The sequence below is a fragment of the Eriocheir sinensis genome, chromosome 27, assembly GCF_024679095.1.
Source record: "Eriocheir sinensis breed Jianghai 21 chromosome 27, ASM2467909v1, whole genome shotgun sequence".
NCBI lineage: Eukaryota > Metazoa > Arthropoda > Malacostraca > Decapoda > Varunidae > Eriocheir > Eriocheir sinensis.
In genome coordinates, this window is record NC_066535.1 from 7,661,135 (window position 1) to 7,688,677 (window position 27,543).

At 40.0% G+C, this 27,543-nt stretch overlaps 2 protein-coding genes across 12 annotated transcripts in view; one reads left to right on the plus strand and one right to left on the minus strand.

Annotated features, from left to right (window-relative positions):
• Positions 1–7,061, plus strand: part of LOC127004058 (run domain Beclin-1-interacting and cysteine-rich domain-containing protein-like) — a 28,138-nt gene extending 21,077 nt beyond the window's left edge. For all 8 annotated transcript variants that reach the window (XM_050871351.1, XM_050871347.1, XM_050871344.1 and 5 more), the window contains exon 10: positions 1,817–7,061. In XM_050871351.1, coding sequence (XP_050727308.1) covers positions 1,817–2,005 — 189 coding nt within the window. In that variant the 3' untranslated portion in view covers positions 2,006–7,061. The remainder of the gene's footprint in view (positions 1–1,816) is intronic.
• On the minus strand, positions 5,683–26,138 carry LOC127004059 (cortactin-binding protein 2-like). Of its 4 annotated transcripts, none has more exons than XM_050871355.1 (17): positions 25,971–26,138; positions 22,422–22,602; positions 21,749–21,933; positions 21,386–21,487; positions 21,186–21,284; positions 20,172–20,269; positions 19,525–19,591; positions 17,054–17,212; positions 16,417–16,519; positions 16,238–16,309; positions 15,964–16,118; positions 14,996–15,512; positions 14,302–14,480; positions 13,020–13,164; positions 11,494–11,644; positions 10,660–11,357; positions 5,683–9,673 (listed from the first exon to the last, which is right to left on the minus strand). In XM_050871355.1, the coding sequence occupies exons 1-14, from the start codon at positions 25,995–25,997 to the stop codon at positions 13,135–13,137; spliced, it is 1,974 nt and encodes a 657-aa protein (XP_050727312.1). In that variant the 5' UTR covers positions 25,998–26,138; the 3' UTR covers positions 5,683–9,673; positions 10,660–11,357; positions 11,494–11,644; positions 13,020–13,134. The 4 variants fall into 4 exon arrangements, with proteins under 4 accessions (XP_050727312.1, XP_050727311.1, XP_050727310.1 ...); XM_050871354.1 differs by lacking the exon at positions 25,971–26,138 and adding an exon at positions 24,903–25,763 and having other exon boundaries at positions 5,683–7,193; positions 11,288–11,357; XM_050871353.1 differs by lacking the exon at positions 25,971–26,138 and adding an exon at positions 24,903–25,763.
• Positions 26,139–27,543: the final 1,405 nt, after the last annotated feature.

A 27,543-nucleotide genomic window follows, 5' to 3' on the forward strand; every position in this document is an offset into this window, starting at 1 on the left:
TGGCCCGCCAGGTCTCGTGGAACTGACTATAGTCACTTCTGTTCTCCCTCCTACTCTCTCATTCATTACAGTTTCATAGTGCTGCTTCCATACCTCCTTTATCTCCTCATTCCCTCTCACAAGTACCCCATCTCTCTTCTTTATGCTACAAATGTCACTTTTTCCTTCTCTCAGTTCTCTGAACTTTTTTCCAGAAGGTTTTTGTTCTGGTATTTTGCTGATATTTTCCTACCAAAATCCTCATCCACTCTACCTTCCATAACCAACCTCTTTACCAACATTTTACTCTCCCTGTACTTTCTCTCCCATCTCTCTCTCACCTCCTCCGTCACATTCCTCTAACATTTTCTTGTAGTTCCTTCTTTTCTTCTCATTGCCTCTTTTATCTCATCCGTCCACCACGCACTCCCTTTCTTTCCTTTTGCACATGACCTATACCCGACTGCTTCCTGAGTTGCCCTGACCACTGAACTCTTTAACATCTCAAACACCTCATTCACTCCTGCATTGTATCCTATCCCTGCTCTTGCTCTTCCAAGTATTTCCTCCACTTTCTTCCTATACATCTCCCTGTGGCCACTGTCATGCAATTTCTCATTTACTACTTCCTTCCTACCCTTTTCCCATTCCCTCTGAATTCCCATTTCTCTTTCATCCTAATTTTGGCTACTACTGTAAAGTGATCAAATCAATCAAACATTCCTGTCACAACATTTGCATCTATTTCATCCTGTCTCAACCTCATATCTACATATCTCATATCTTTCCCTGATCATTTACTGGCGCATATGCACACACCCATGCATACTTTACTATCCCTATCTTCCCTGTCATCCACACAATCCTCAAGCCACACCACCCATGTCCATCCACTCCCGACCACACTCGTGGGGAGGCCAGAAACGCACATCCCTCTCTCCCTACCCATACTACTCCTCCCTCCACAGCCACCCACAGCCTCTCCCTGCCATCACTCCCACACTCCACATCCTTTCAAATGTATCATACCTAACACATCAATCTTTCCTTTCTGGAATTCGTTTATCATCTCCCTTCTCTTCCCTTCCTCATTCATCCCTTTCACATTAATGCAAGCTCCTCTTTCTTTCTCTTCCTCCCCTTCCCTAGGACAGATGAAGACCCCCCCCTCCACCTTTAGCCATTTATTGTCCACCCCCGGAGGGGCCACTGGCAGCTGGCAGGGCTAGTGCAGTGCTCATTCACGGAGGGACACCAGATTGTTCAAAACTATTAGCATCCTACACCTAAAGATAAAAAGATAAAAACTCTTTGTAAAAACAATGAACCTCCCACACACAAAAAAAAATAATTACACCTTGAAACAATACTAAAATCAAAATGTGGTGTACTAACAAGGTCACCTTGTGAAGGCAGGATAGAGGATAGGGCTTGGGTACCACAGATGTGTCTGGTAGTCCAGCGAGGTGCTGCTAGTTCTCAACAACCTGGTGTCTTAGCCCTGCACATTGACACCTCCAACCTCATTGGTTATGATACTGCCACTGCGCAAAGTCTCGGTCAATCAAACTTAACTGAAAACTTAATTCAAGTTTTTGCAAATGGAACTCTCTCTGGTCAGGTTATTCCACTGGTCATGCATCTTTTGGGAAAACTACATTTCTTGACATCTTTCAAGCATCCTGTCTTTTTCAATTTCCTTTCATGTCCTCAATTTGCTCCCCCATTCTAAATCACCATAATAGTATTGAATTTCTTAAATATTTAACAAAGACAGCATTCTAAATTAACTTTATCGAATGACTACAATATTAACTTGTGTTGAACTGTTTTACAGGTCTGTGCTGGACGTGGATTTATATGTGAAATTTGTGGTGAAGGGGATCCCATATTCCCCTTTCAATTGGATTCTACTGCCTTATGTGCTACATGTAGTGCCTGCTACCACGTTGGCTGTTTCTGTCCCCTTCGCTGTCCTCGGTGTATCCGGCGTGAAACGAGGCACTTGTCTGAGGAAGGATCTTAAGAATTAGAAATTGTGCATGTAATCATTCAAGTTAGAAGTAACCAATGCAGCTTTGTGGGCCAGAAATAGAACTATTTCCAGATGTAGAGGTATTGTCAATTTTTTTTAATACAGTTTATGCTCAGCTCCCTCCAGGAACTTACTGAGCAAGCTACCATGACAAAGAGCCTACAGTGCTCTATGCTCATACACATCCTATGTAAAAAATTAATATATCCTCTCCCTCCTCTTGTCTAATGGTTGTGTATCAGCCATCTCTTCCCTTTTTGATTCTCATGCAACTTTTTCACATCTGCATTCTCAAAATATTACACATCACCTATTGCACCACTACATACAGGTGTTTGGAGGCTTACTGGATGATACAGTACAATCTGAGGCAAGGGCCTTGAGATCTTTCAAAATCTTTTCATGCAGAACAACAGCAGGTCCCATCATTAAGTATTACATTGGACTGGCGTGCCCTGCAGTTTAATGAACTCACTCGGCACGAATATGTGGCACTGTTGATACCTGTAGCCTACAGGGCAAAGATTTGGATCTTCAAATTGCTTGTGCTCCGTGTGTTACCCTATGGATGTGAGAAATGGACACAAAATAGTAACTTGAAGAAGAAAACTGTTATGTTTAGGTCAAATCAGCAATTACTTCATGAGACAATCCAGGCCTTTTACCTGCAGAGTCCATGCCAACTCTACCTATATAGGCATGTGACACTACCCACAAGATCCTACTCACAAGGTTGTTTCTGTAAGAGACTACCTTGAGTGGAGGAGGCTACTACACATGTCATTTGCTCTGTGGCAAACTTTGATAGCATGCTTTATCATAGGCCACACCATGATAGGTTATGAATACTGCATGTCAAATCTGAAGTAGATGTTGATCACTCCATTTAGGACTAGATTTGTGGAACTATGATCTGCCAGTCTTCAAGTGGAGCCAAAACATGAAATGGGTTTACTTGTAATATACACAATGTCAGAATCAGCATCAAGTACCATTTGCTATATAAAAAATTTGCATTGCCATGGCTCCCAATGATGAAGAGCGATGATTTTATGCATCAGTTAGCAATGCTTATATCATTATGTTCTGCAGTGCGCAGAGTTAGCAAAAAGCATTACATGTGTCCATTCACCACGTAGTGGACCAGACTTAGAACTGTTACTCTGAGATTTGAACTTTAATGGTGAGGAAGCAGCAGCTTTTGTGGATCACTAGAAGTGATTGCACAGATATGCTTATAACCAACTTACACCAAAGCACTTGATTTTAATTTAATTTGCCACATTTAAGACCAAAAGGGTATATATATATTGTGTCCTATGGATGACTGTACATTTACAATTTATAGTTATTTAGATCATAACTACAACACATATGACCCGTCTGCCATTTTTTTATTTTTGAGAAAATCACGTTTAAAGAAAAGTTTTCAAAATTGTCTTTGTTAATGAGAAGCTTGAAACAGAATTCATTTGACTACATAAAGAAAATTACCATGATAGCAAGAATCAGCCTTCCTTTCTACAATTAGCTCGAATTAGGGGTTTTGAGCCGAGCCCCAAACGGGGTCCACCGTTTCAGCAGACTGACTTGCAGGAGCCCCAAGCGGGGTCCGCCGAAGCAGCCGGGTTAAGAGTGGACGTAGTGGTGCTCTCTGAGATGAGAAGACTTAGCAATGAAGAGAACAGAAGTGGAGATTATACCTAATACTGGTCAGGTCAGAACAATAGTGCCTGTCCCAAGGGAGTAACTCTAGCAATTTCTAGGCAACTACAGTCCTCTGTTATTGGGGTTACTTTGGTTGAGTGTTTGATGCTGGGTTGAAGCACACTTTGGACTTACATCACTTATTGCAGTGTGTGCCCCTACCAAGATGTCGCAACCAAAGGCGAAAAAGATGTTCTTACGCCAAGCTCAACTCAGGTCGACCAGTGCCCCCTATGTGACACATCCATTGTGTCTTGGGCGACTTCAGTGCAGCAACTGGCACAGAGAGTTGGCTATGGGTTATGTGTCAGTCCCCATGGCTCTGACACCAGAAATGTAAACAGTTCTGAATTTGCAAAGCCCAGGAGGCTGAAAATTGCTTTCTCCAAAAATGCAAGTCTCACCACTTTACTTGGTATACCAGTGCTGATGGTATGGAAAATGCAATTGATCATACAGTAAACCCCGCTTAAGTCGGACCCAAATGACCCGGATAAGTTGGACACTCAGATTTTTTTTTTTTTTTTTTTTTTTTTGCACCAGTAGGCATTTTTTGCCCTTTGATTGAGTAATTTTAAACCCTACAGCTTATATACTGGCTAAAATACCCCTGATAGCTCTTACATCGTCCGAGTTATTTGAGGAGTTGTCTGAGCTGTTTGAGACGTGAAACAGGCGTGTGTGCCGGGGCACTGCTGACGCTAAGATCAGTGTTTACACAGCTGACTTAGCAAGCGCATGGCAGTGTCTCCCTCAGCTTTCGCTCGCTCTGTAGCCCCTATTGTTGCCTTTGTAATTCTACCATGGCTTCTAAGGGCAAGGCTGTGTCTTCCACGTCAGTTAGGAAGCTGAAGATGCTGTCGGTGGCAGACAAAATGGCTGTTATACAGGACCATGAGAGAGGTGTGTGTGCACGACGCACGCATGTGTGTGCACACGCCATGTATGTAGTACCTATTTACGTAATGCATTACACAGACCATTTCAACTGTTGGTGGTAATAGGCATGCAAAATGTGGGAAAAAAATCCCTTGGGATAACTCGGATTGGCCTTCCCCCCAATTGGTCTGACTTATGCGGGGTATACTGTATCTTCATTTGTACTCCTTGGAGGATCCTCCAGAACTGTAAGGTTATATGGCTGTGAAACATGGACACTGAAGTAAGCTGGAGAGGCATGTTGATACCTTGGGTACCAAGTGCCTTCACAGGATCATGGGGTATTGCTGGAATGACTTAGTGCAACTGAATCTGTTATTAGCTTAGTCCATGAATGTCAGTTCTGGCTATATGGGCACATGGCATGCTTCCCAGACATTGATCTTGCTTATGGGGTTGTTTCTGTACAAAACCACTGTGAGTGGAGACCAAGGGGATGCCCACCTAACTCATGGGTGGGGCAATTTGATCATTCCCTTGAGATGCTTAAAATGGAAAGGGTAACTGCGTGGAGGCAGCAAGTGAATGAAGTGACATGCCCCCTGGCGTATGCTCCCCAATAGTTAATTTGTGATCAATGAATACCTCTGAGCAAGGAAGCTCAAGCCATATAGCTCTGCTAGGTTTACAAGAGAGTGGACTGAACTCTCAACATCTAGGTTGCCAGGCAAACCCAAAATTCACTGAACCACTCAACCCCTGATCAAGTCCAGTATTATGTGTCCCCTTATACAGTAGCTTCATTATCTCACAAATTTATACCAGGGTGGACGTTATTATAAGTCAGTGGGGAAAATAAATGACTGGTTCCAATTTCCTGGCCTCAAATCAAATTTGGGGAATAAGTACACACCGGGTTCCTCTTATACACATATTTGGCATATGTGAATAGTACAAACAATTAATTTCTTTCTACCAAGTTCTCTGTGTGAGAATAGAAACTCACTCCTATGTGAATGGTGCAGCCGGTGCTATTTTAATATGGTGCATGCTTGCTCACATGACTCCAGAAATAAGAATAATTTGTCAAGCACCTTGCTCATTTGCTAGGCATATGTATTATTTATTGAAAATTACAAAATGTTAATTACACTCATTTTCAAGTTATTTGCTACACATTATAAAATTCTACTTAATAGTTTATTTTAATATAATTTCTCATTACACCTTTGCTCTTCACATAAATCATGTATGGGACCATCAGCAGTTAGCATTTTCTCGAAAATACTCACTGAGCAGCATATATACTTCCAACACTGGAGGTTTATAATAACAGCATGACATGTCTGCAAAAGCTACAGTAATAGGTTTCCATTCCACATGCTATGCATTTATGCCATGTGTGAGTAAATAATTATCTGTAACCTTGTGAATAATGTATGCAAACATAGCATTCAGCAGCTACAATGTAGTCATGAATAATGTATGCAAAAATAGCATTCAGCAGCTACAATGTATTCAACAAAAGTGCTATTGCCTCACCTGTTGTCATTAACCCTAAGGATCACAAGCTCATGGACTGAACACCAGACCCTTCCACATTTACTGCTTGATGTTAATAAGCACTACATTTGTGTCTGATGTGTCAGTCCACCACTCACTGAACAGCCTTTAGGACTATAGCTGCAGCGCTGGAGTCTAAGATGTGCATTATCATGCTCTGACAGCCTTCTGTCACACCGTGTCCAATATCGTGGATAATATACGATAGCCTAAGAATAGGAAATGGTTGTCAATATCAATATGCTACAGCAGTGACAAATGCTGTCATTTATAGTTGATTTTGAGTTGTAAATTATTATTAATGCAGTGGTTCGGTTATACTTTTCTCGACAGAGACAGCACCAGGGCTATTTATTAACTAGAATCAGTGACCTTATAAATTAACAGCTGTCTGCAGCATTAAAATTTGAAACAAAATCAACTACAATTTGTAGTATTCATCATTGCTACCTGCATACTATTGATGATGACAACTGTTTCTTATGCGTAATCAAATATTCTCCATGAAATCATACACACTGTGTGATAGAATATTGCCGGAGCATGATAAGGCACGACTGGCACTGCAACTATTGGCAGGTGAGGCGAGTGCTTTTGTTTTGACCTAAATTCATTCCCTCCTAAGCATTGCAAATTTGGATTTGATCCACAATAGTTATCTTTGGTCTTAAACTTTAAGTTGATAACAATTCTCTTCTTTAATGATTTATATAATAAAATTTACAACAGGGAATTAACAAATAACAACACTAAAGTTCAACAATAAAAACATAACCCCTTCATATCTATCACAAAACTACTGGCCTACAGATTATTTATTCTTTGCAAGCATATGTGCATCACCTGTAAAAAATAATATAAATGTACAGAATAATGAAAAAAAATTCAATAAGAGTAATTTGCTTTTTCATTACCCACCTATTTATCACAGTACGAGGTAACTCACCTGTGGCCAGCATGACATGACTGATGGCATCACACAAGAACAATGTAAATAACGAAGCTCCCAATATGCCACATCACCATGTCACTGGCAAGAACAAAAAAAATTTCATAAACGGCTAGAAATAGCGTTCAATGTAAAAAATATGTTAGATTTAAAAGCATCTGTCTCAACCTCCATTGGTACATACAAATAGGGAAGTATCATAAGGTAAGGCTGGGAGCATACGCTATAGCTGCGCGTGGTAGCAGTGCTCATCTGTCTCTTTAGCCCTTTGAGCCTATGGTAGGAGAAACCTTAACCTGACACAGGGCCAGTGTAATATCTAGGCTAGCACAGTTTACTGTCCTCAGGTTTCCCCACCAGCCCGAAAGGAAAGATGAACAGCTGAGTGGACTGCATGCCGATTGTCCAGGCTGGGATTCAAACTTGGCTTGGTCTGCAGATTTGTAGAGGAATGCTAACCACTGCATCACTGCACTGGTGACATTCTTCAGGGTATGCAATGGCAATCTTACCTCTTTGCAAAATGCTTGTCACCCTGTTTAACTGTGGGATGCTTTGAAATATGAAACTCAAAGCTGCAAAAGGGTGCATTGGAGTACACCCAAGGTCAAGGTGCAATTTTGCCTCAGGGGAACATCTGTACCGTCTCCGCCAGTTCTTCTCCCCCGCACAGTTGCTAGCCATTTATAGGGGCCTTGTCTGCCCTCGTATGGAGTATGCATCCACTCACACAGCTCTACGTGACAGAGTAGAGTCAAAGGCTCTTCGCCTCATCAGCTCTCCTCCTCATATTGATAGTCTTCTACCTCTTAAATTCCGCTGCCATGTTGCCTCTCTATCTTCTATCGATATTTTCATGCTGACTGCTCTTCTGAACTTGCTAATTGCATGCCTCCTCCCCTCCTATGGCCCCACTGCACACAACTTTCTACTCATGCTCATCCCTATACTGTCCAAACCCTTTATGCAAGAGTCAACCAGCATCTTCACTCTTTCATCCCTCACGCTTTTAAACTCTGGAATGATCTTCCTTCATCTGTATTTCCTCCTGCCGACTTGAACTCTTTCAAGAGGAGGGTATCAGGACACCTCTCCTCCCAAATTTGACCTCTCTTTTCGGCCACTCCTTTGACCTCCATTCAGGAGCAGTAAGTAGCGGGCTTTTTTTTGTATTTTTTTTTACACCCTTGAACGGTCTCCTTAGCTGTAAAAAAATAAATAAATAAATAAAATTGGAGACTATCAAGAAGTGTTGAACTGCCAGGATTGCTGGGAATCAGGACCAATATAGGGACCTGTTGCATAAGACTAGAGCTCTCCTGACAAGAAACAAGGAGATACATGTCATGAGGATGCCAAGGGTTATTTCAATGAATTAACACTGACCTGCCAACCAAGCACTGAAGACATCAACATCAATGCAGAGCTGGTCAAAGCTGGAAGGCAATGTGTTATAGTCGGTTCCCCCGATTCTGAAGCGTGCATTATCGCACAATGGCAAGCTGCAGCCACATGGCATGTCCCCCCAAAGGATGCTCAAGGACCTGTACACCACCTTCATCCTCCCCAGACTCCTCTATGCCTCTCCTGCTTGGGCTTCCTCCATCAACAAGACCCAGCAATGCCAATTAGAGAGAGTGCAAAGGCATGCTTGCAGTCAGATTCTGGGCAGTGCTTACACTAACTACGAGAATGCACTCACCCAGCTGAATATGCCCACCCTACAGGACCGATACCAGACAAACCTAACCAAATTCGGCAAGTCCCTCCTTCACAACCCCCGTCATAGAGATCTACTCCCACCCACTAGACCCATAATATTCTCGTCCCGGTCAAAACTCGCACAAACAGATATCGGCTTAGTGCGATACCAACGCTTGTGAGGGTCATTAACACCTCCATGATCACATGACCCCTCCACCCCAACACACACACACACATCACCCTTCCCCACTTCCCCCATTACTCACCACATGAAACTCATTGTATGGTATTTTTGTGTATTTTCAGCCTTATGGCTGCCTACAAATGAATAAACCATTTATTATTATTATTATTATTATTATTATTATTATTATACTGTATGCTAGCCTACACATAGTAAACAGTCGTCACTGTCAATAATGTGCAGGCAGCAATGACAAATACCATCAATTATAGTTGATTACAAGTTTTAAAAATATTAGTAATGTCGTAAATAGCTGCTCATAGCATGCTCATTTTTTTCGGTGGTGGACATCTTCAAGGCTGTTTGATAATCATAATCAGCGATCTAGTAAATTAACAAAACAGCTGTTTGCAACATTACTAATATTTTTTAACTCATAATTGACTTTAATTGACGGTATTTGTTATTGCTGCCTGCATATTATTGACACTGACGACTGTTTACTATGCATAGGCTAGCACACAGTGTCCACGAAATCGGACACGCCGTGTGGCTGCAGCCTGCCGTTGCGCGGTAATGCTCACTTCAGATTCGGGTGAACCGACTATAGTAGACTATAACGAATTTCCATCAAGGTGAACAGTGCTATAGTCTGTTCACTTAAGCTAGATTCCTGGCGCCTAGGCAGGTTGGTAAGCTTGCAGCTGATTGGCTGCCCCGCTCCTCCTAACACTCATCTCATGTCATCTTGCATGCTCGAGTGAGACATGTTTCTTTATTATATGCCATAGCTCAACTCATATACGAGCTAGCCAGTTTTGGTTGACACCATCAGACTCAGCAGTGACTGGAGAATCAAGATGTATTGTAAAAACTCAACAAAACAAAAAAGAAAATGGTATTACGATGAATTGACCTGTGAAGATGTTAAAAAATGTTTATAACATGTTTTAATTATGCACACTATTTTCAACAGTTGTTCATTGACTGCAGAAATATATTATTACGTTACGTAGGAAAATCTCTCATGAACACGTGTGATCAGAATGCAGATAAAGCTCTACGTATTGAAAACACAGTTATTTATAGCAACATTTCACTCGTCACAACCATCACGGCGCACGCGACACTCATTTTTTTAACATCATCATACAGCGTGTCTCGCGCGCCGTGATGGTTGGGGCGAGTGAAATGTTGCTATAAATAACTCTGTGTTTTCAATACGTAGAGCTTTAACTGCATTCTGATCACACAATCGTGTTCATGAGAGATTTTCCTATGTAATGTAATAATATATTTCTGCAGTCAATGAACAACTGTTGAAAATAGCAAGCATAAGTAAAACATGTTATAACATTTTCTTAACATCTACACAGTTCAACTCATCGTAATACCATTTTTTTATTTGTTTTGTCGAATTTTTAAAATACATCTTGATTCTAGTCACTGCTGAGTCTGATGGTGTCAACCAAAAACTGGCTAGCTCGTATATGAGGTGAGCTATGGCATATAATAAAGAAACATGTCTCACTCGAGCATGCAAGATGTGGTCCGACATGAGTGTTAGCGGAAGAGCGGAGCAGCCAATCAGCTGCAAGCTTACCAACCTGCCTAGGCGCCAGGAATCTAGCTTAAGTGAACAGACTATAGTAGACTCACCTGAAGTCTTGGAGGCCAGCCTTCTTCCTACAACAATTAAGCTAACACTTGCTGGCAGTAAACTGAGTTATCAAGTGCTCATCCTCCTCCAACTTCACCTGGATATCATTCCATAAAGATAATACCTTGGCAGTGACTAGGGAGGCAGACAAGCAAGTGTTGGCATTGGTGAAGGGCATTTGGGGACACCATGACAATAAATTTGCACTTGTGGCAGTTAGTTGTAATGTTTGGAATGGCGAGGTGAGCATATGGTGCACATTTTTTTCATTTAGTAATGCATGGGGTGAAGGGATACATAACGCTGAAGGAGAGGAAGGTAAAGTTTGGGGCATGTACTTGGCTGCACATGGCCTCAGTGTTCATCTTTATAACATTAGCCCTTGAACATATGGTGGTAAGAACCCATTATAACAGGACACAAGGCCAGTATGGCATTCAGGTCATCACAGTTTACCTTCCTATTACAGATTACCTTCCCACAGATTTGTAACGGGGTAATTTGAGATGGTTGCTAACCCAACCTTCTTCCCTCTTTCTCAATGAGACCTGACCTTTCTCCATGAATTATATCTTCCTTTTCCCTTGAGAGTTGACCCTTCCACCTAAATTGCTTCATGATACATACATGTTCATTACAAGGAAGCCCGACTCCACCAATCAGTGCCATGGCTGCTGCTCTTCTTGTGTATCTCTTTCTGAAGATATTAAAATAATATTTTGGAAAATTAAGAACAGAAACATTTCTTTCAGTTTATATTTACTGTATATGAACTCATTAGTTAGTCATATATGTAATTACCACAAACATCCTCAACAACAAACATAATATACCATGACTTGGAGGTTTCCCTTGGTGGCTATGATCCCTCAATGCCTGTGTCACGGAGACATCTCAGTCAGCAGTGTTCAGAGTCTGGATGAGGTGAGGCTCGAGGGGAGACTTTTACCACCACCTCCCCTCCACAAAAAATCCCACAATTTACTGCAAATGAAAAATAAATAAGAAAAATATATCATACATTTACAACTACCAATTACAAATGCTAGCAATATTCACATCAGATATACAGTTCACGTCTTGAGTGTGGCCTCATCCCTACCTTCTCTCTTGTCATCAGTCACAATATAGCAACAACCCCCCCTTGCGTCATTTCAACGAATGTCTAATTCAACTTTACACCACTGAACTAGAATAAACTATTTTTCAGCAAATGCTATTATGTCTGACTTTACACCACTCAGCAATGTAGCCTACACCAGAATAAAAGGATGCGAGGGCCAGCCAGCCAGCCAGCCGAAAAAAAAAAAATTTCAAAAATGATGAAAATGTAGAATAAACACAATGACATGTAGAAGGCCACTGACAAGTATGCAGTTAATTTTATTTTTGATCATATAGACACACAGAGAAGTTAAATTAATTTTCAAATTCACTGGTAGACTAGAATTGCCAGAACCAGATACTACCCATAACTTACTGACCCGAAACTAGCTTTCTTGACACACATGGTACACCTCATATTTTGCCTTGTTTACAAGCTGCCTGACACCCTCACCACTTCACCATCGCCACCTCACCCTTGCCGCCTTATTGCAAACATCAATTTAAGGCATTATGTCCGGTTTATGCCAAAAAAAAAGCGTTATGTTATGGCTTTTTGAACCTATTAACCCTCTCATGCATCATAACTATCCATTAGTTTTCTTTTCTGTGCCTATTTGTAGAATCCCTGCTCTGGCCAGCTCTAGGTAGTTTTACTGCATGCCAAAATATATTGTTTCTCAGTCAAGTTCCACCTCCAAAGATTGCACTCATCCCTATAAATAATATCTCAGTGGCTTCATTATTACTTGTAGTTTTACATGACATAATAAAAAAATTAAAAAAAACAATTTATAGGCCCATTTATGGATGCAACATAAAGTGCATATAAACAATTTTTCAACTTACCTCATGTTCCCACCTCCATAACTGAAAATTATCTGGGCCAACTTCTCAAGGTAAATGCAATGATAATAGTAGACGTCTACAATGATTCTTATGCTTCCTTCAGATTTCCGATGCAACAATTAGTACCATGAGATACTAGCGAAAAAGTAAAAACATTTCCTAAAACAATGAAGAAAGTGTGCTTTTTATTTGGCATTTATTTATTCATATTTAAAACTAATGATAAATCAACTTTAGCACATAGTGCAGAGCAGAAATCAGGGAAATCTCTAATGAATTTTGTTTTAAATTGCTCGTATAGTTTTACTGCGGTGGAATTTATAAGTAGACGACTATAAACTGGTGCACTTCATGCAAGCAAGAATGAGATAAATTCAATTTCACACCCTTGTAGCTGTATATTTACCTCAGTAAGCTGGTAAAAAGTATGTATTTCTGAAAGGCCACATGGCGCGAGAGGTTTAAAGCTCACAGCAGTGAGAGGAAGCGTCTTACTGGTGCGCCAAGATGGCAGAAACTGCCTATGTTTTTGCCTCGTTGTCAAAGCCATGCTGGTGGAGAGGGTGGCTACTTAGTTCATTTGGGTGAGGGTGAGGAAATTATGCTCAACCAGAAAATAATGCCATTGACAGAATATTTATATGACTGAACATGAAGACATATTTTTTTATATATCATTACAAATAAAAGAAAGGATAAATGCCATGGTATCACTTCGCTATGTTTGAATGTTACGCATTCAACACTTTTCCTGGCCGTATCTCAAAATGTGAGTTATGTACCTTTGCACTTAAATTTCTCCACCATTTTTCAACTGATTTCTATGAAAGCAACACCAAAACCATTCCTAGATTTGTAAGAATCAAAATATAGCGAGTTTTTTCTCGTATATGAAGTGACTGAATCATGGTGCATTTATGTCTGAATTTTTAGGGGGAAATTATGACCATGAGAAAATTTATATTCCGCAAACTAATGATTATTGATACAATATCTTGCTATACGTTCATTGGCCTAAACCTGGTAAGTGTACTATATAGTAATTGTTCCCATGTAGAGCAAAATTTAATACCATAGTAGAAAAAAACTTTAAAAAAAATGTCAAATTTTCCAAAAATTGTCATTGGTAAAAAATGGAAAGGTGATAGATTGGGTTTTTTGGGCTAAATGTTATGCATAGGGTGTCCCTTAAGTCTGGTATATAAATCATGACAATAACCCATTGAATAAAGAAAAAAGGGTAAAAAACAGCGTGCCCCCTTAATCTGTTCACCAAAAATATGCAAACAAGAATGAGGCGGATTCAAGGTACGGGATCTACTGATGGTAATGGAATGCATTTTATTAGCATTATGCTTCATGCCCCAAAGTTGACACCAAGTGATGATCATTGCTGAGTCCCTATTCAGAGATTCAGCAACTTCTCCTCTGTTCCCAGGAGAGTGAACAGAGGAATATGGAGTTGTATCATCCGCATATGAAACAAGTTTATTTTCGAGGTTAATGCCCAAGTCAGAAATAAAAATGTTAAAATTTTACGATAAGTTGAAGAGAGAATCAACATTAGTTCCTTGAAACAACTTCAAATGGTGAGTTTGAACATGCATATAATGCTCATCACTTTATGACATACGAATCTAAACCCCTGCAACAGCAGCCACAGAATAGTTGAGATGATATGTTCTTACCTGTCCTATAACTTTTGCCACTGTCACTTGTTGGCTAGAGGTTCCAGGTATACTTGTAACCAGGTGTACAATTCTCTGCCGCTTGGCAGCAGGTGGACTCGGGTTTGTATAAATTTCACCCATGTCTTCTGTGGCATCTGAGGGTAATATCTGCAATATGACTGGACCACTGCTGCCATCTGAAAAAAATATAGAATTTATCATCAGCAGCAGCAGCAGAAGCTATTATTAGTCTACTGCAGAACAACAGCCTTTCCCTAAGTTTTCCACCTCTCTCTGTTTGATGAATTTCATCCTGCTCTGGCAAATGCTCCAATTTCACCTCTCCATCTGGTCAGCCTGTCCTGACTTCTCTTACCATTTCTGGGTTGCCATTGCTTTCCTTGTCCAATTGTTATTATTGTTTAACAAAGCAAAGTTCCTCTCTTGCTATTGGCAGTACTTTCCAAAGGTTGTAACAACAAACACTACACTGCCCCTTAGTACACTATCCAATATATGTCCCATAAATTAAAGTTGATCAGAAAATTTCATGGTATTGAGTTTATAGAGTACAAAGTATAGTTTGAAATTTTGTCCAGGAAATCCAAAATCAGGAATTAAGGTGCAAGATATCGAGTCTATTATATATAAACAATCCTAAAAATTCAACTTTGACTAAGTACTGTTATGTGGAAAATTAAACTTCACTCACTAGTTAAAGCTGCATACTGTTCTGGGGTCAACGTGATAACTTGCGTAACATCTTGATCCTCTTTTACTTCAGTTAAATGTGATGGCGATGTAACAGACAAGCACGAAGCTGATGATGATGATGGTAATGATGATGATGATAATTTTGATGTTGATGATGACGATGATAATATTGATGTTGCTGGTAATGATGATGATGAAGATGGCAATGATGATACTGAAGGAACTGGAACTGATATTAGAGATGAAGACGAGAGTAAAGATGATGTTAATGATGAGGATGACAATGATGATGACTGTGGTGATGGTTTCGAGGCTGTGGAGGAGGCTGAGGAGGAGAGGGTCAACAATGGCACTGGTGGTGGAGGTGAGCGTGGAGGAGGTGGAGGCAGAGCAATGGGTGACAATGAGAGTGTGTGGCCTCTGCTGCTTGTGTCTGAGTTGGCGCCAGACTTGTTCTGCTCCTCCTCTGGATTCTTTTCCTTGGGCAGTGTGCTGCTTGGAAACAACGGCAGCTCCTGAAAGAAGAAAATTGTAAGTAAACTGTGACAAACAGACATGCAAAGACTGAACAAGCAGCATTTACAGTGAATGTCCAAAAAATCAATGAATATAAAAAAAGAAACTGATGTTAAGTAAAAATGCACATCAATGCCGTGTGGGAGAACTACTATAGGACAAAGTTTTGTAGTCATATCTGCATTATTTACAGGTGTGTATTTCCTCCCTTTGCCTCATTTTTTTCACAGCACTGTTTTAATACGATATTTTCCCAAAATTTGACCATTAGTTTGAGGCAAATTTCCATGCTTTACTACATAGCTGGCAACTCTTACTAGCATCTGAAAGTGAAAGTACTTGTTGCTTTTATTTTTTACCACAAAAATTATCTGAGTCATGGTGATAAGGGAAGATGGTTTGGCCATTTTAGTGAAATAACAGGTAAAAAAAGGCTACAGGATACTTTACTGGTTTGATAAGTTTGAGGGCCTGTCTCCCGGCCTCAGTGAGGTGAAGTGTTTGGCCATGAGCCACTGCTGAGGTCACCAGTGTGGATGAGTCATCCAGGGGCAGTAGAGCAGCCTGTGCCTTCAAAAGCTCCAGGGCAGCTGCATTTGACATTTCTGAAAATATACACAAACTAATGTAATGCCTAAAAAGCATCAACACCATGTTACATTATCATTATCAGAATATTAGCATCTAGGTGCCCCAATGAGCCATGGTATCGAGTAGGACTTACCCACAGAATGGTCAGTAGATTTTGTTGCTTGTGCTAGTTCTGCTAGAGTTGCAAGCACTGCTATATTCTGATCTAAAATGAGAATGATAAATTAGACAGGTCTCAAAACATTTTATAATTTATGAGCACTGCAAATATGCTGCAGCAAACCAAACAGTAGGATGGAAACCAGTTGTTACCTTCCAAATCATCATCCATAATGGAGTGTGGCAGCTCACTCTCAACGGTTGGTATACCTTTTTCATTGTCAATTATATGCTGATCGTCTGTGCTCTCACAAACCTGAGAATAAAAACCAAACAAGACATCTTACACCAACTCTATCACCACTAATAGTTTAAACATAAATAGAGCACCATTCCTTAGATTTCAAACATGTTTATTACTCTGTCCTAACAACCAGCTTTTTTGCCCCTAGTCAACAGTCCCTCTTACCACAATGCAGATGTGGTAGTGAACTAAAGAAATCAATCCACCTTACTATAAACTGATCATAACTCTGCAGTCCCTTTCCATGTGGCTTGTAACATAGGACAGGAGGGTAAAGGGTAAGGAAAAGAGGATAATAGGATGAACTGACTTACTCAGCCCTCTTTCCTCTCTTTTGCTTCCTCACCTTCCACCCTTCTATCCAATGTGATTATCTAATTATCTATCTACATCTCTGAAGCCTTCACCCTTCTCTTCACCCAAGGGGATGGCCACAGCAGAAGCATCTCCAAGCTGTATGGAAAGGGCCTACAAAGTCACAAGTTTAAGAGTGAAGTCCCTTTTGTCCACAACTGTACAAGTGCAACATTTAGATATTCCACTTACTTCCTCTACTAACGACTCTTCTGTATGAACTTCTTCAGTTTTACAGACAATTGGGATGTTTGATAACCCAAAGATAGTTTCCCCTTGGGCTAATTCTTCCTCTTCTACACTTCTCTCATCCTCTTGTTCTTCATTTTCTGTTTTAAAAGAAATGCCATCCTGAAAGGCAAAACAGTTTTAATAAACAATATAACTTCTTTTACTCACAATAACATCATGTATAATAATTATAAAAGTTTGTGACAGGCAACATGACTAAATGAAGCATGTACCTAATGGCCAAGGAGCAACTGAGACATAAGAATGAAGGAAAGTTGTAAATTCAAGCAAAAAATACTGACAGTGTTTACAAAGACAGCAAAAATCAATCAGCGCCATTAACAAAAGACCATTGAAAATGAACAACTATGAGTGAGGTGAAATATTGAAATTACTCTTGTGCCAATCAAACAATGTACCATACCTTATCTGATTCATTTTATTGTGGTTCAGATTACAAAACTGTCATGTAAAACTTGATCCCCACTATATCTGGGTTACTACTAATAAATTCTGCAGGACAAGGAGAAAAAGATTATATATGAACCTTAAACAACAGCCATTGTTTATTTAATCAAACCCGGTGCAGTCTGCACTGACGGCCATCATTTATTCAATCAGACTCTTGCACGCCACTAATTTGAATGTTAAGCTCAAATTTCGTTCTTTGCTGTCTGCCAGCATATCTGACCCACATGGATTTGAGATGAGATCATTAAGAAAAGGACAGGATGGAAAGTGAAGAGTATTCTGAGTACAATGATAACAGAGTTGAATACATCGTGAGGAGTGACAGCAGTAGTGAGAGTGATTTAGAGTGATGTTACTTCACTATCTATACTTAACTCTAGCCTAGCAAGTGCTTCCCTCACAACAGTGCATGGTAAGAAGGCTACGCATAAGGCATGTGTTGCCTTGACTGAAACACCCAGCTCTGAGGAGGACTAAAAGTGAGTAAAGTAGATGTTATCTAAATTATTTCCGTGTAAAGAACAATTCATATTATTGACATTCAAATATGAGAGGGAGGAAGTGTGAAGCATGCCACCACTGTGGCCAGCCTGTGTTGACATGCTGTGCGTCCTTGGTGGAGGCCCTCTCCAAGCTGCCCGGAGCTGCTGCTTTTACCCATATCTCAGGACAATTCAATGAAAACAATGCCCATCATTTAACCCCTTAATGACGTTGATGCCGCTGGCATCATATAGTTCTTTCAGACGTGGGCAACGAGCATGACGTCAGCGCCGGAGAGCAAGAAGCTATTTGGAATTTGAAGGACACGCGTAACTAGGTTTCTGTCGATGCTAAGTGACTAATTGGCACCTCTTTCATCCCTTACCACCACTCCGTGCTAAAAATAGCCTACAGATGCTGCCTACGCATCATGGAGTCTGCAGAGCAATTATGTTCCCTCAGCCAATCTGATTCTGCGGTCTTCCTTTAGTTTCTGCTCATTGTGTGCATGCTGAGCGTACTCTTGACACCCCCACTTATATACGTGATGTTCTAGATGAACCAATATCTTGTTCACAGGAGTGTTCAGAAGAGTGGGAAGCGGAAGTTGGATTTTGGGGGGAATCATGGAATTCCAGCCAAACGGTCTGTCCAAATCATAATCTGATTCACAGTTGAGTTATACGGATGATTTTCTACAACTTTCATTCAATGAAATAAAAAAACAAAAATTTACAAAAAAAATTTTTCGAGTTTTACTGCTACTTTGGCTCTCTGTAGGCAGAAAATTTCCGGGTCAAAGATTATAAACTATATTTTTCAGACTCCATCGTGATAAAATGAGCAACTTTTCTTCAATAAATTTTAATGTATGTTGCACCAATAAAAGGTTGGAGTTTTGGGGGGAATCATGGAATTCCAGCCAAAAGGTCTGTTCAAATCATAATCTGTTCACAGTTGAGTTATACGGATGATTTTCTACATTTTTTATTCAATGAGGTTCATTCCAGAATGAAACAAAAAAATTACAAAAATTATTTTTCGAGTTTCACCGCAACTTTGGCTCTGTAGGCAGTAAATTTCCAGGTCAAAGATTATAAACTATACTTTTCAGACTCCATCGTGATGAAATGAGCAACTTTTCTTCAATATATTTTCCTGTACGTTGCACAAGTAAAAAGTTGGAATTTGGGGGGAATCATGAAATTCCAGCCAAATGCAACAACCTAGAAGGAAACTAATTTCACAGCAGGGTGCACCAGAAAATTTTCTATAAAACATCTTTTAAGACTTTTTCTCAGTTTCAAAGTGTGTTTTTCGCTGACATTTGCGTTATGGGGGACCTCCTGAGAGAAACTTTTGCGGTTAAATGGGGTTAAGGGTTAAATTTCTATTTTGGACAAATTTACTTGTTACTGGATGACACAGAAATGAAGAAAAAAAAAGAAAAATAGGAGAAGCATGTTTTTTACAAATACCTGAAGTATCATGGTGATGGTATCATGTCGATTTTCAATGGCAAGATGTAGTGGAGTCTTAGAAAATCTGCAAAGATTTTTTCATACTTAAAATCATAGGTAACAAAATTAATCATAACTGTACTTCAGACCCACTGAAGCCCTCTAAATAAAAATTCACACTCTGATCATAGTCTTTTTGGAACTTTTCCTTTTTTATAGCGTTTAGGATTATATGAGGGACTGCCAAACAACAGAAAGTGTATGAGGCTTCCATATGATTATGATACACCACTGATTTTGGTCAAGGCAGACCTTCTAATTATTCTAACGGTTCAATTGAACACAACCATTAAACTCCACAAGAAAATTCAAATTATGATTGATGTTAGACAAAAATTATCCATAGCTTTCATGAAATTTGAGTGGGATAACATGGAAGTCAAGACTGATGGTGAATACCTTAACAAATTCAGAAATGGCATAAATAGTATTCAGTTTAAAAGTACATCTGATGTTCTTCAGCTTTTCTGACATAAAGAACTACTAATCAATCTCTATTCACTGAAGCACCATTGATTTTGACAATAACCTTAGCAGCTATAAACATGTTGAAATCTTCTGATGAAAGGATTTTTAAGTCCACAGAAACCGTTGCATTCACTTACTTGTTTGCTAAATATGTTTGAGCTTTGTACCGCAACAGGAGACGCACTATTGAGGTGTGCCCTCTATCACAAGCCCAGTGTAAGGCTGTCATTCTTAACTATGAAAAAAGAGAAAGGAAAACAAGTGATGATTTCAAATATCTCAAGATTTTTTGGCTGGTATTAATAATGCAATAAAATATCCTTTTAATGTGAATCTTTTCTGTTTAGTGCAAATCTAATTTGGCTCATGATTCTCTGCCCTATGCTACTGCTAAGAAGCTATGCAGAGGCAAGCAATGGGTGTATGTATTTACCTAATTGTAGTATAAAGGCTTTGAGTTAAGATTATGTTGTCCGGTATCCACATGTTTTTATCCAACTTCTATTCAAATTAATGAATTTCCTTACCACATCATTTCTGCATCAGATATATATATATATATATATATATATATATATATATATATATATATATATATATATATATATATATATATATATATATATATATATATATATATATATATATATATATATATATATATATATATATATATATATATATATATATATATATATATATATATATATATATATATATATATATATATATATATATATATATATATATATATATATATATATATATATATATATATATATATATATATATATATATATATATAATTTAAATCATTAGATATTTTAGCCTTGATAAAACACTTAAATCATTTTAAATACAATATATTTAATTTTGATTTAAATCATGACATATTTACTCTGATTTAAATCGATTTAAATCACTTGATTTAAATCAAAACAACCCTGCTATTGAGGAAGTTGAACTTCATTACATCCTTTCTACATCTTGCTTTCCTTAATTTGTTTTCCTATCCCCTTGTCTTCCACTATCCCTTACTAGCAAGTCTTCCTTGCCAACTTTTATTTCATTAAAGTGATGCAATAGAAAACAGATTGAACAGTTTGATGGTCAGCTGCAGACCATCAAGTACCAAACCACACACTCCTCACCATATCACAGGCGTTAACGTTGACTCCACTCCTGAGTAGTAAGTGTACAATATCTGTGTGCCCTTCCGTAGCTGCCAGGTGCAAGGGAGTCTTGTCAACCTGGAAGCATATTTATTCTTACTAATAGTTTTATTTATTCTTTATAGTAATTATCTCAAAGTCAAAAAGTACAAGGCTCTAAGGCAGGCAGGTCGGTTTACCTTATTGCGAGCATCTTTGTTCATCCCGGCACTCAGGAGTCGATCACAGGTCTCATAATGACCATTTTGTGCGGCCAAGTGCAATGGACTGTTTCCAATTGGCTGGTAGTGGAAAGAAATAAAGTAAAATTACATGATGGACAAAAATGCAGATGCATGTTTCTATTTCAAAACATCTACAGGTATGTACTGGGTACTACATTATCTCCATCCAATAGCCATAAAACCAGATCAGTATTATCAAAATAATGTCCATCCAATGGAATTTAAAACCATATTAGTAAACCATTCAAATCTTGCAATATAAACCACTCATCTATTTTACTGACATGTAAATCCAAGTAACCAAAGTAATATACATACTCCATCTGATGCAAATGGTGCTCCTATGGCCATCAGTCTTCTCACTTGACTGGTATCACCCACTTTGGCAGCCTCCAGCAGTTTCTTGCCCAACTCTGTCAGTGTGGTCACCTGGGAGGTGTCTCGCTGTAGACCTGACACCACAGGAGGGGGTGAGGGCTTACTGTTGGCCAGCCCTCCTCTCCCTACAAAGCAGAATATATATGATTACAGCAAAGTAGTCCACTAAAATAAAAACAAGATATATCTGAGGTTAGCGCAGGAAAACAATACTCTTCAACACATGATACAATCCCAGATTACTAACATCAAACAAGCATGAAAGGAATAATGAGATGTTTTATCACAACCACCCATAAGGAGACAATGTCCTAATAAACAAAACTCAATCACAAAATTTACAAAACATGACCTTTTAATACAATGGTTAAAGAAAAAAAATCTCAATGAGAAACTTTGAACACTGACTAGAAATGTTTTCAGTTAGTCATTAAAACTATCAGCCACTTTATGAGGGGCAGAATAGAGAATCAGCTAAAATTATTGTGAAGTGTGCTGCTAACTGCAAATGGCTTCAGTTTAACAATATTTTGATATTACTTCACATTCTGAGGTAAGATGTTACTTTCTGTACTAATGCATAAAACCTCTCTCATCCCAACAAGCAACTCACCAGAAACCTGTGTGACTGGCCGAACATTTCCCTGAGCTAGGGTGAGCTGGGGGGAGCTGCCACAGGTGCTGGTGGACGGCCCAGGATTATTACTGATTTCTAGATGTCCAGAATCAGTGAGCGTCAAGCATCCAGATGACAACGCCTTGGCTACCGTCTCCAATTCACTTTTATCAAGCAGCTGTAAATAATATGCAAGTTAAATGCATCACCCTATTCTAATCACAGGATGTCGGTAATAAGAGATGTAGGTAGTATATATAATGCTGACTAATCCTGAATACTACAACATTCAGACCCCAAGCCCCTCTTCTTGTTGGTAAAACTTCAGTCTTTCACCAACCTCACTCTGAGTTGCCAGGTCTCGCCAGTCACCACCTGGGCACACCGCCACTCCATAAGACGAAAAGGGTAACAACTAAGTATCAAAATTGTTTAAATCTAACAAATCAAAATAAAACTAACCCTCAACGGGAGGACCTTTGCCCCACTTCAACCCCACCATCTGCTACAGGGGGATTTGCCCTATCAAGCCCCCCTTACATTTTAGTTAATGGAAAAAATATTATCGCAGAAATGAGTAATTAGTGACAAAAAGGATTGGGTGTGTTGCGAATGAGTGGCAGAACAGGGAGAGATGGAGGCACTTCTGCTGCGGCCACCCCCTGGAAGGAAGTTCCCATGAGGGAGCAGGGCATCGGAGATATAGATATAGATAGATAGATATAGAAATGACACTAGGAAATGGTGATTAGCACATTGAGATATATCAGAAAAAAATCAAGTCAAGCACTTGAGTGAAGTTGGTAAAATATCTTTATGTTTTAGAGACAGCCTCATTATTTGATATATTATGCATACATTACTATATTATCGTGACGTGGTATGAGGATTTCTCTTATTGAAGCATCTGGCAGCCCTACAGTCCCTCCTACCACCACCACCATGGCGGGCGCAGGCGGGCATGACTGACATAAATATTTACAACAATTTTTTTATATCACAAGAACGAGTGATTTCCGACGGCAAAGCAATACGGCAATGTGTTGTTTGGACACGGAACCCTTCATAGAGCACCAAGGTGTTCGTGAGTGTGAAAGTGGTGACACTATAGAATAATACCCATTTTCGGTAAAACTAGGGAACAACTACTACTCCCCCTCCACCACCCCAGCCCCCCCTACCCCCCAAGACAAGCCTGGGGAACTGTGGGGAACTGGGGTTTGGGGGGGGGGGAAGCCAAAATCACTGAAAAATGGGCTTCCATAATATCCCTAGAAAAATCCCTAAATTAGGGAAAATTCCGTTCTCGAAAGTAAAGAAAATCCCTACCGTATACTCTCACACGCATGGGCTAATCGCTAACCAAGCATACCATTGCTAACCACCCCAAAACAGCCCCAAGCCATGACTCAAGGTCATCCAGGACTTGGGCTGAACAGGCCCGGGCTATACCCGGCCCTCAACACAGCAGCCGTTAGGCTGCATGTTCTAAAAAAAAAAATAACCACGCGTGGTGGACCTGGTCTCACATGCGTGGGCTAATCGCTAACCAAGCATATCATCGCCAACCAAGCGTACCATCGCTAACCAAGCGTACCGTTGCTAACCAATCGTACCATCGCTAACCAAGCGTACCGTTGCTAACCAAGCGTACCGTTGCTAACCACGCGTACCGTCGCTAACCAAACGTTTGTAGAAAAAAATATATTAAGACCTAGTGATGTTTCATAAGGTAATAATGAATGCGAGCTATTTTGCGGTGGTCGTTAGCTCGATTAATCCCTGTAGGGAACAGTGGTTTTGGTGGTGGACGGCCAAATCACTGAAAAATGGGCTTTCAAAATGTCCCTACAAAAATCCCCAAAATTGGGAAAAGTCCCTAGTCTCTAAAGAAAGGAAATTCCCTAACATATACTCTTGTAATATATTCCAATATAACGTAGCACCCGCTGCAGCGGGTCTGTTGACGAGTGTCGGGCGTGTAATTGGATGGTCAGCGTAGTTGAACCCCCACCCCACCACCCCCGGCGCCCCAATCCGAAGTCGAGCAACTCTTGGGAAATGTCATGTTTCATAATTACATATGGTACTGCAATACTGACAGTTAACCCATCCATTTCTTGTAAGTTGATACTAGATCATTTTTACCGAGTAGTTTAGGGTACAAAATAAAACAGATTTGTGACAGCTGTCATCCCGCACTGACGCTCCTGCTGTTAACTGACCCGGGAGTGACCTACCGACTGCTACGTATCACCCTGGCCTCCATTTTACTCAAACTCCACTAGAAGTATCACGCGTTGAACAATACCCGTTTGTTTTCTGACACACGCTTGTCACAGCTTCATGTGACCGTGAATCACAAGCGCACGTGACACGCCCGTGTCAATGTTGGACACGGTATTGGGATAGTAATCGGTCCTTTTGTCAACCTACATGCATACCAATAAAGAGGTTAAATACTCAGTTAAAACTTACCGAGAGATGAAGTAGACTGATATTTTGAGGGCGTGAGAGTGTCGGGCCTTCCATCCATTATGGCGGCTTGAAAACAACTAACTTCAGGAACCCACCATTAGGTGCCGCTGCTGAAACACCCTCGCGTAGTAAAATTTCACGAATGGATTCCTTTAAAATCAGAAAATACAAATAGCTGTGGCAGTAGTTGCTTTAATATATAGAAGAAAATAACATAGAACTCTTAAAAGACCATTTTTTGTCTGAAATCGTTATAATCCATGCACGTTCTGGATATTACTGACTTAGGAACTAGTTTCTGTGGTGTAGTACTGGCAGCTAAGAGGCTCAGTCTGCCCACAGAGCCCTTGTGTCATACAACAACACTAGACTCAGAAATTTTCAAGGCACCCCCACATAATCAAGCCGTTTACGCAGTAAATTGGGACGACCAGTAACTAAAACCTTCACAAATGTGAAGCAAAAGAAGTATCCTATGCAGTACCCATGCTATTTTTTTGGTATATTAGAAGCAGTTGTTAGCTAGATTAACCTCATTTTCCACCTATACCTTGTCAGCTTGTTGGAATAACCCAAAGTAAATAAAAAAAAGGGACAATTTACCGTTTCACCCAACCAACGATTTTCTGACGTGGTACATGTTTTTGTGGTGATAGATTTAGTGAATTACACGATTTTGTACCTCATTTCCGTCGCAAATGTCTACTTTTCGAGTTATGCCTCTTTTCAAGTTATGCCTATTCCCTTCCCCAGGCCTTCCGTGAAAACCTTGCACACTTTTCACACATCCGCCACACTGGTCTTCCCTTCCCCCCGGCGGCCCAGCAACGCCCACCAGGCCACAGGGCGCTAGCCGGGCCGGGGATTGGGGGTTACCATATTACTTTATCCTTACACAGCTAACAGCGGGCGTGGGAGTGTCCCGTCATGGTTTACTGCAGGGCGCCAAGACGCAGGGGGAGGGGGAGGGGCACTTGTAAACAGGAAGCCACCCTCACGCCATCTTGAACGGAAACACGTCCCCCCAGCACCGCCACTCCTCGCCCCGCCACACTCCCCGCCACTTACAATTATCTGGGATTTGTTCTTGTCCATCTCCGAGGTCAGCACCGGCCGCCATCAGCACCAGCAGCATCGAGAAGCAGCATGGCAGGAGAACCCGTGTGGCGTGCGCCTGTCCGTCCGTCACCCTCCCCAGGTGTTGTGGGAGGCAGCTTGCACGGGCAAAATAGCTCGCGGAGAGAGGTCCAACTTGCTTATTTTTTTTCTCTATTTACTCACCGCTATCGTTTACTTCAGTTTAGGCTCCAGTGTACGGCACAAACATCAGAACAACACTTTTATTAATCAAGAGAATGCTTTATAACAAACGAACATGGCAGATTTTAGAAAGAATTATTACCCCACGTTGATGGTCACTTAGCTCATGCTTATTTGGTCTGTTAGTCTGGTGTGTTGTTGTTTTGTCGACAATATCAAACATCACAAAGATCACAACTGGACAAACTAGAACAAAACCAGGCAACTTAAAGGGTAGTGGACAACAGAGCGACTTATTTCTGCGAGGAGTTATTTCTCGCAAAAGCGGCATGACAACCCTATATAATGAAGTGAACCTCGCTAATACGACTTTTTGTCTGTAGTCTTTCTCAGCTGGGTTGCAGTGAATAATGAAATGTTTCCTAGCATAGCAATGGTATGGAAGGACTGATCTGATGGTTTTATGTTTCTTAATTGTGATCTAAACCTTACACACGGTAGCTACATTTAAAGAAGCCTAGACACGACGGCGGGCTTTTCGATCTTATTACGGATAAGACTAATATACAGACATGGGTAGATAGATATAATTAATCTTCAGCCTTTCAGATGCTCGATATTATCATAAAATTTCAGTTTGGTCTGATAAATGTGAGATGCCCTTTAACTCTCATTCAAGAATAAAGATATACTTGCTCTGTAGGGGAGAGCGGTAATGATTCGGACAGTGGGATGGTCCGGACATACCACTTATTGTAAAGTGTATGGGACTGAGTGCTGCGAGATTTTGTGTGAATGTGCAAAACTTTGTTGCCTTGGCCCACGAAGGGACAACCACTCCCTCAGAGCTGTTATTTTCAATGCAAGTCCTATTTTATGTTTTTTTGCATCTCGTATGTAATATTTTCAGTGTGTATCATAAGCTCTCACTTCAAAAACGTGCCAATTAACGAGATGTAAATTATTTCGGTGACGCAGCGATGCACGGCGAAGGTGTTGCTGTATAACACGATCACCCAGCTCTCGTGTTGGTAGTGTGACCACACGTTTGCTTATTATAGTCGTGATGATTCGGACGGTTGATTTTTTCATGATTTTTATTAAATTTATATCAATTTAAACATTTTAGGTGTTGCAACAGTTATAAAAAGGTTAATTTGATTGATTTATATTCAGATATTATGCTTGTGAGAAGGAAGCCATAATACCAAAATTTTTAAGATATTTCTTGTAGTTCTCCTTTTATTTTTTTCCCCTCTAAATACTGAGAGGATACTTTTGTCCTTATACAAATGTTTTGTAGAAGATATAATCTTGTTTATTAGCCAATCAAACTTAAGTTATATTAATATTATGGCGAGTATTATGAGTGTCCATACCA

What these genes read in the sequence shown, in the direction of transcription:
- LOC127004059 (XM_050871354.1), bottom strand. Translation starts at nt 24,956, where the DNA reads ATGGAAGGCCCGACACTCTCACGCCCTCAAAATATCAGTCTACTTCAT. An exon ending in ACAGTATGCAGCTTTAACTA is followed by an intron (nt 14,481 to 14,995) that starts GTGAGTGAAGTT and finishes TATTTTTTTCAG; the next exon opens with ATGGCAGCAGTGGTCCAGTC. An exon ending in TGGCAAAAGTTATAGGACAG is followed by an intron (nt 13,165 to 14,301) that starts GTAAGAACATAT and finishes CCTCTCCACCAG; the next exon opens with CATGGCTTTGACAACGAGGC.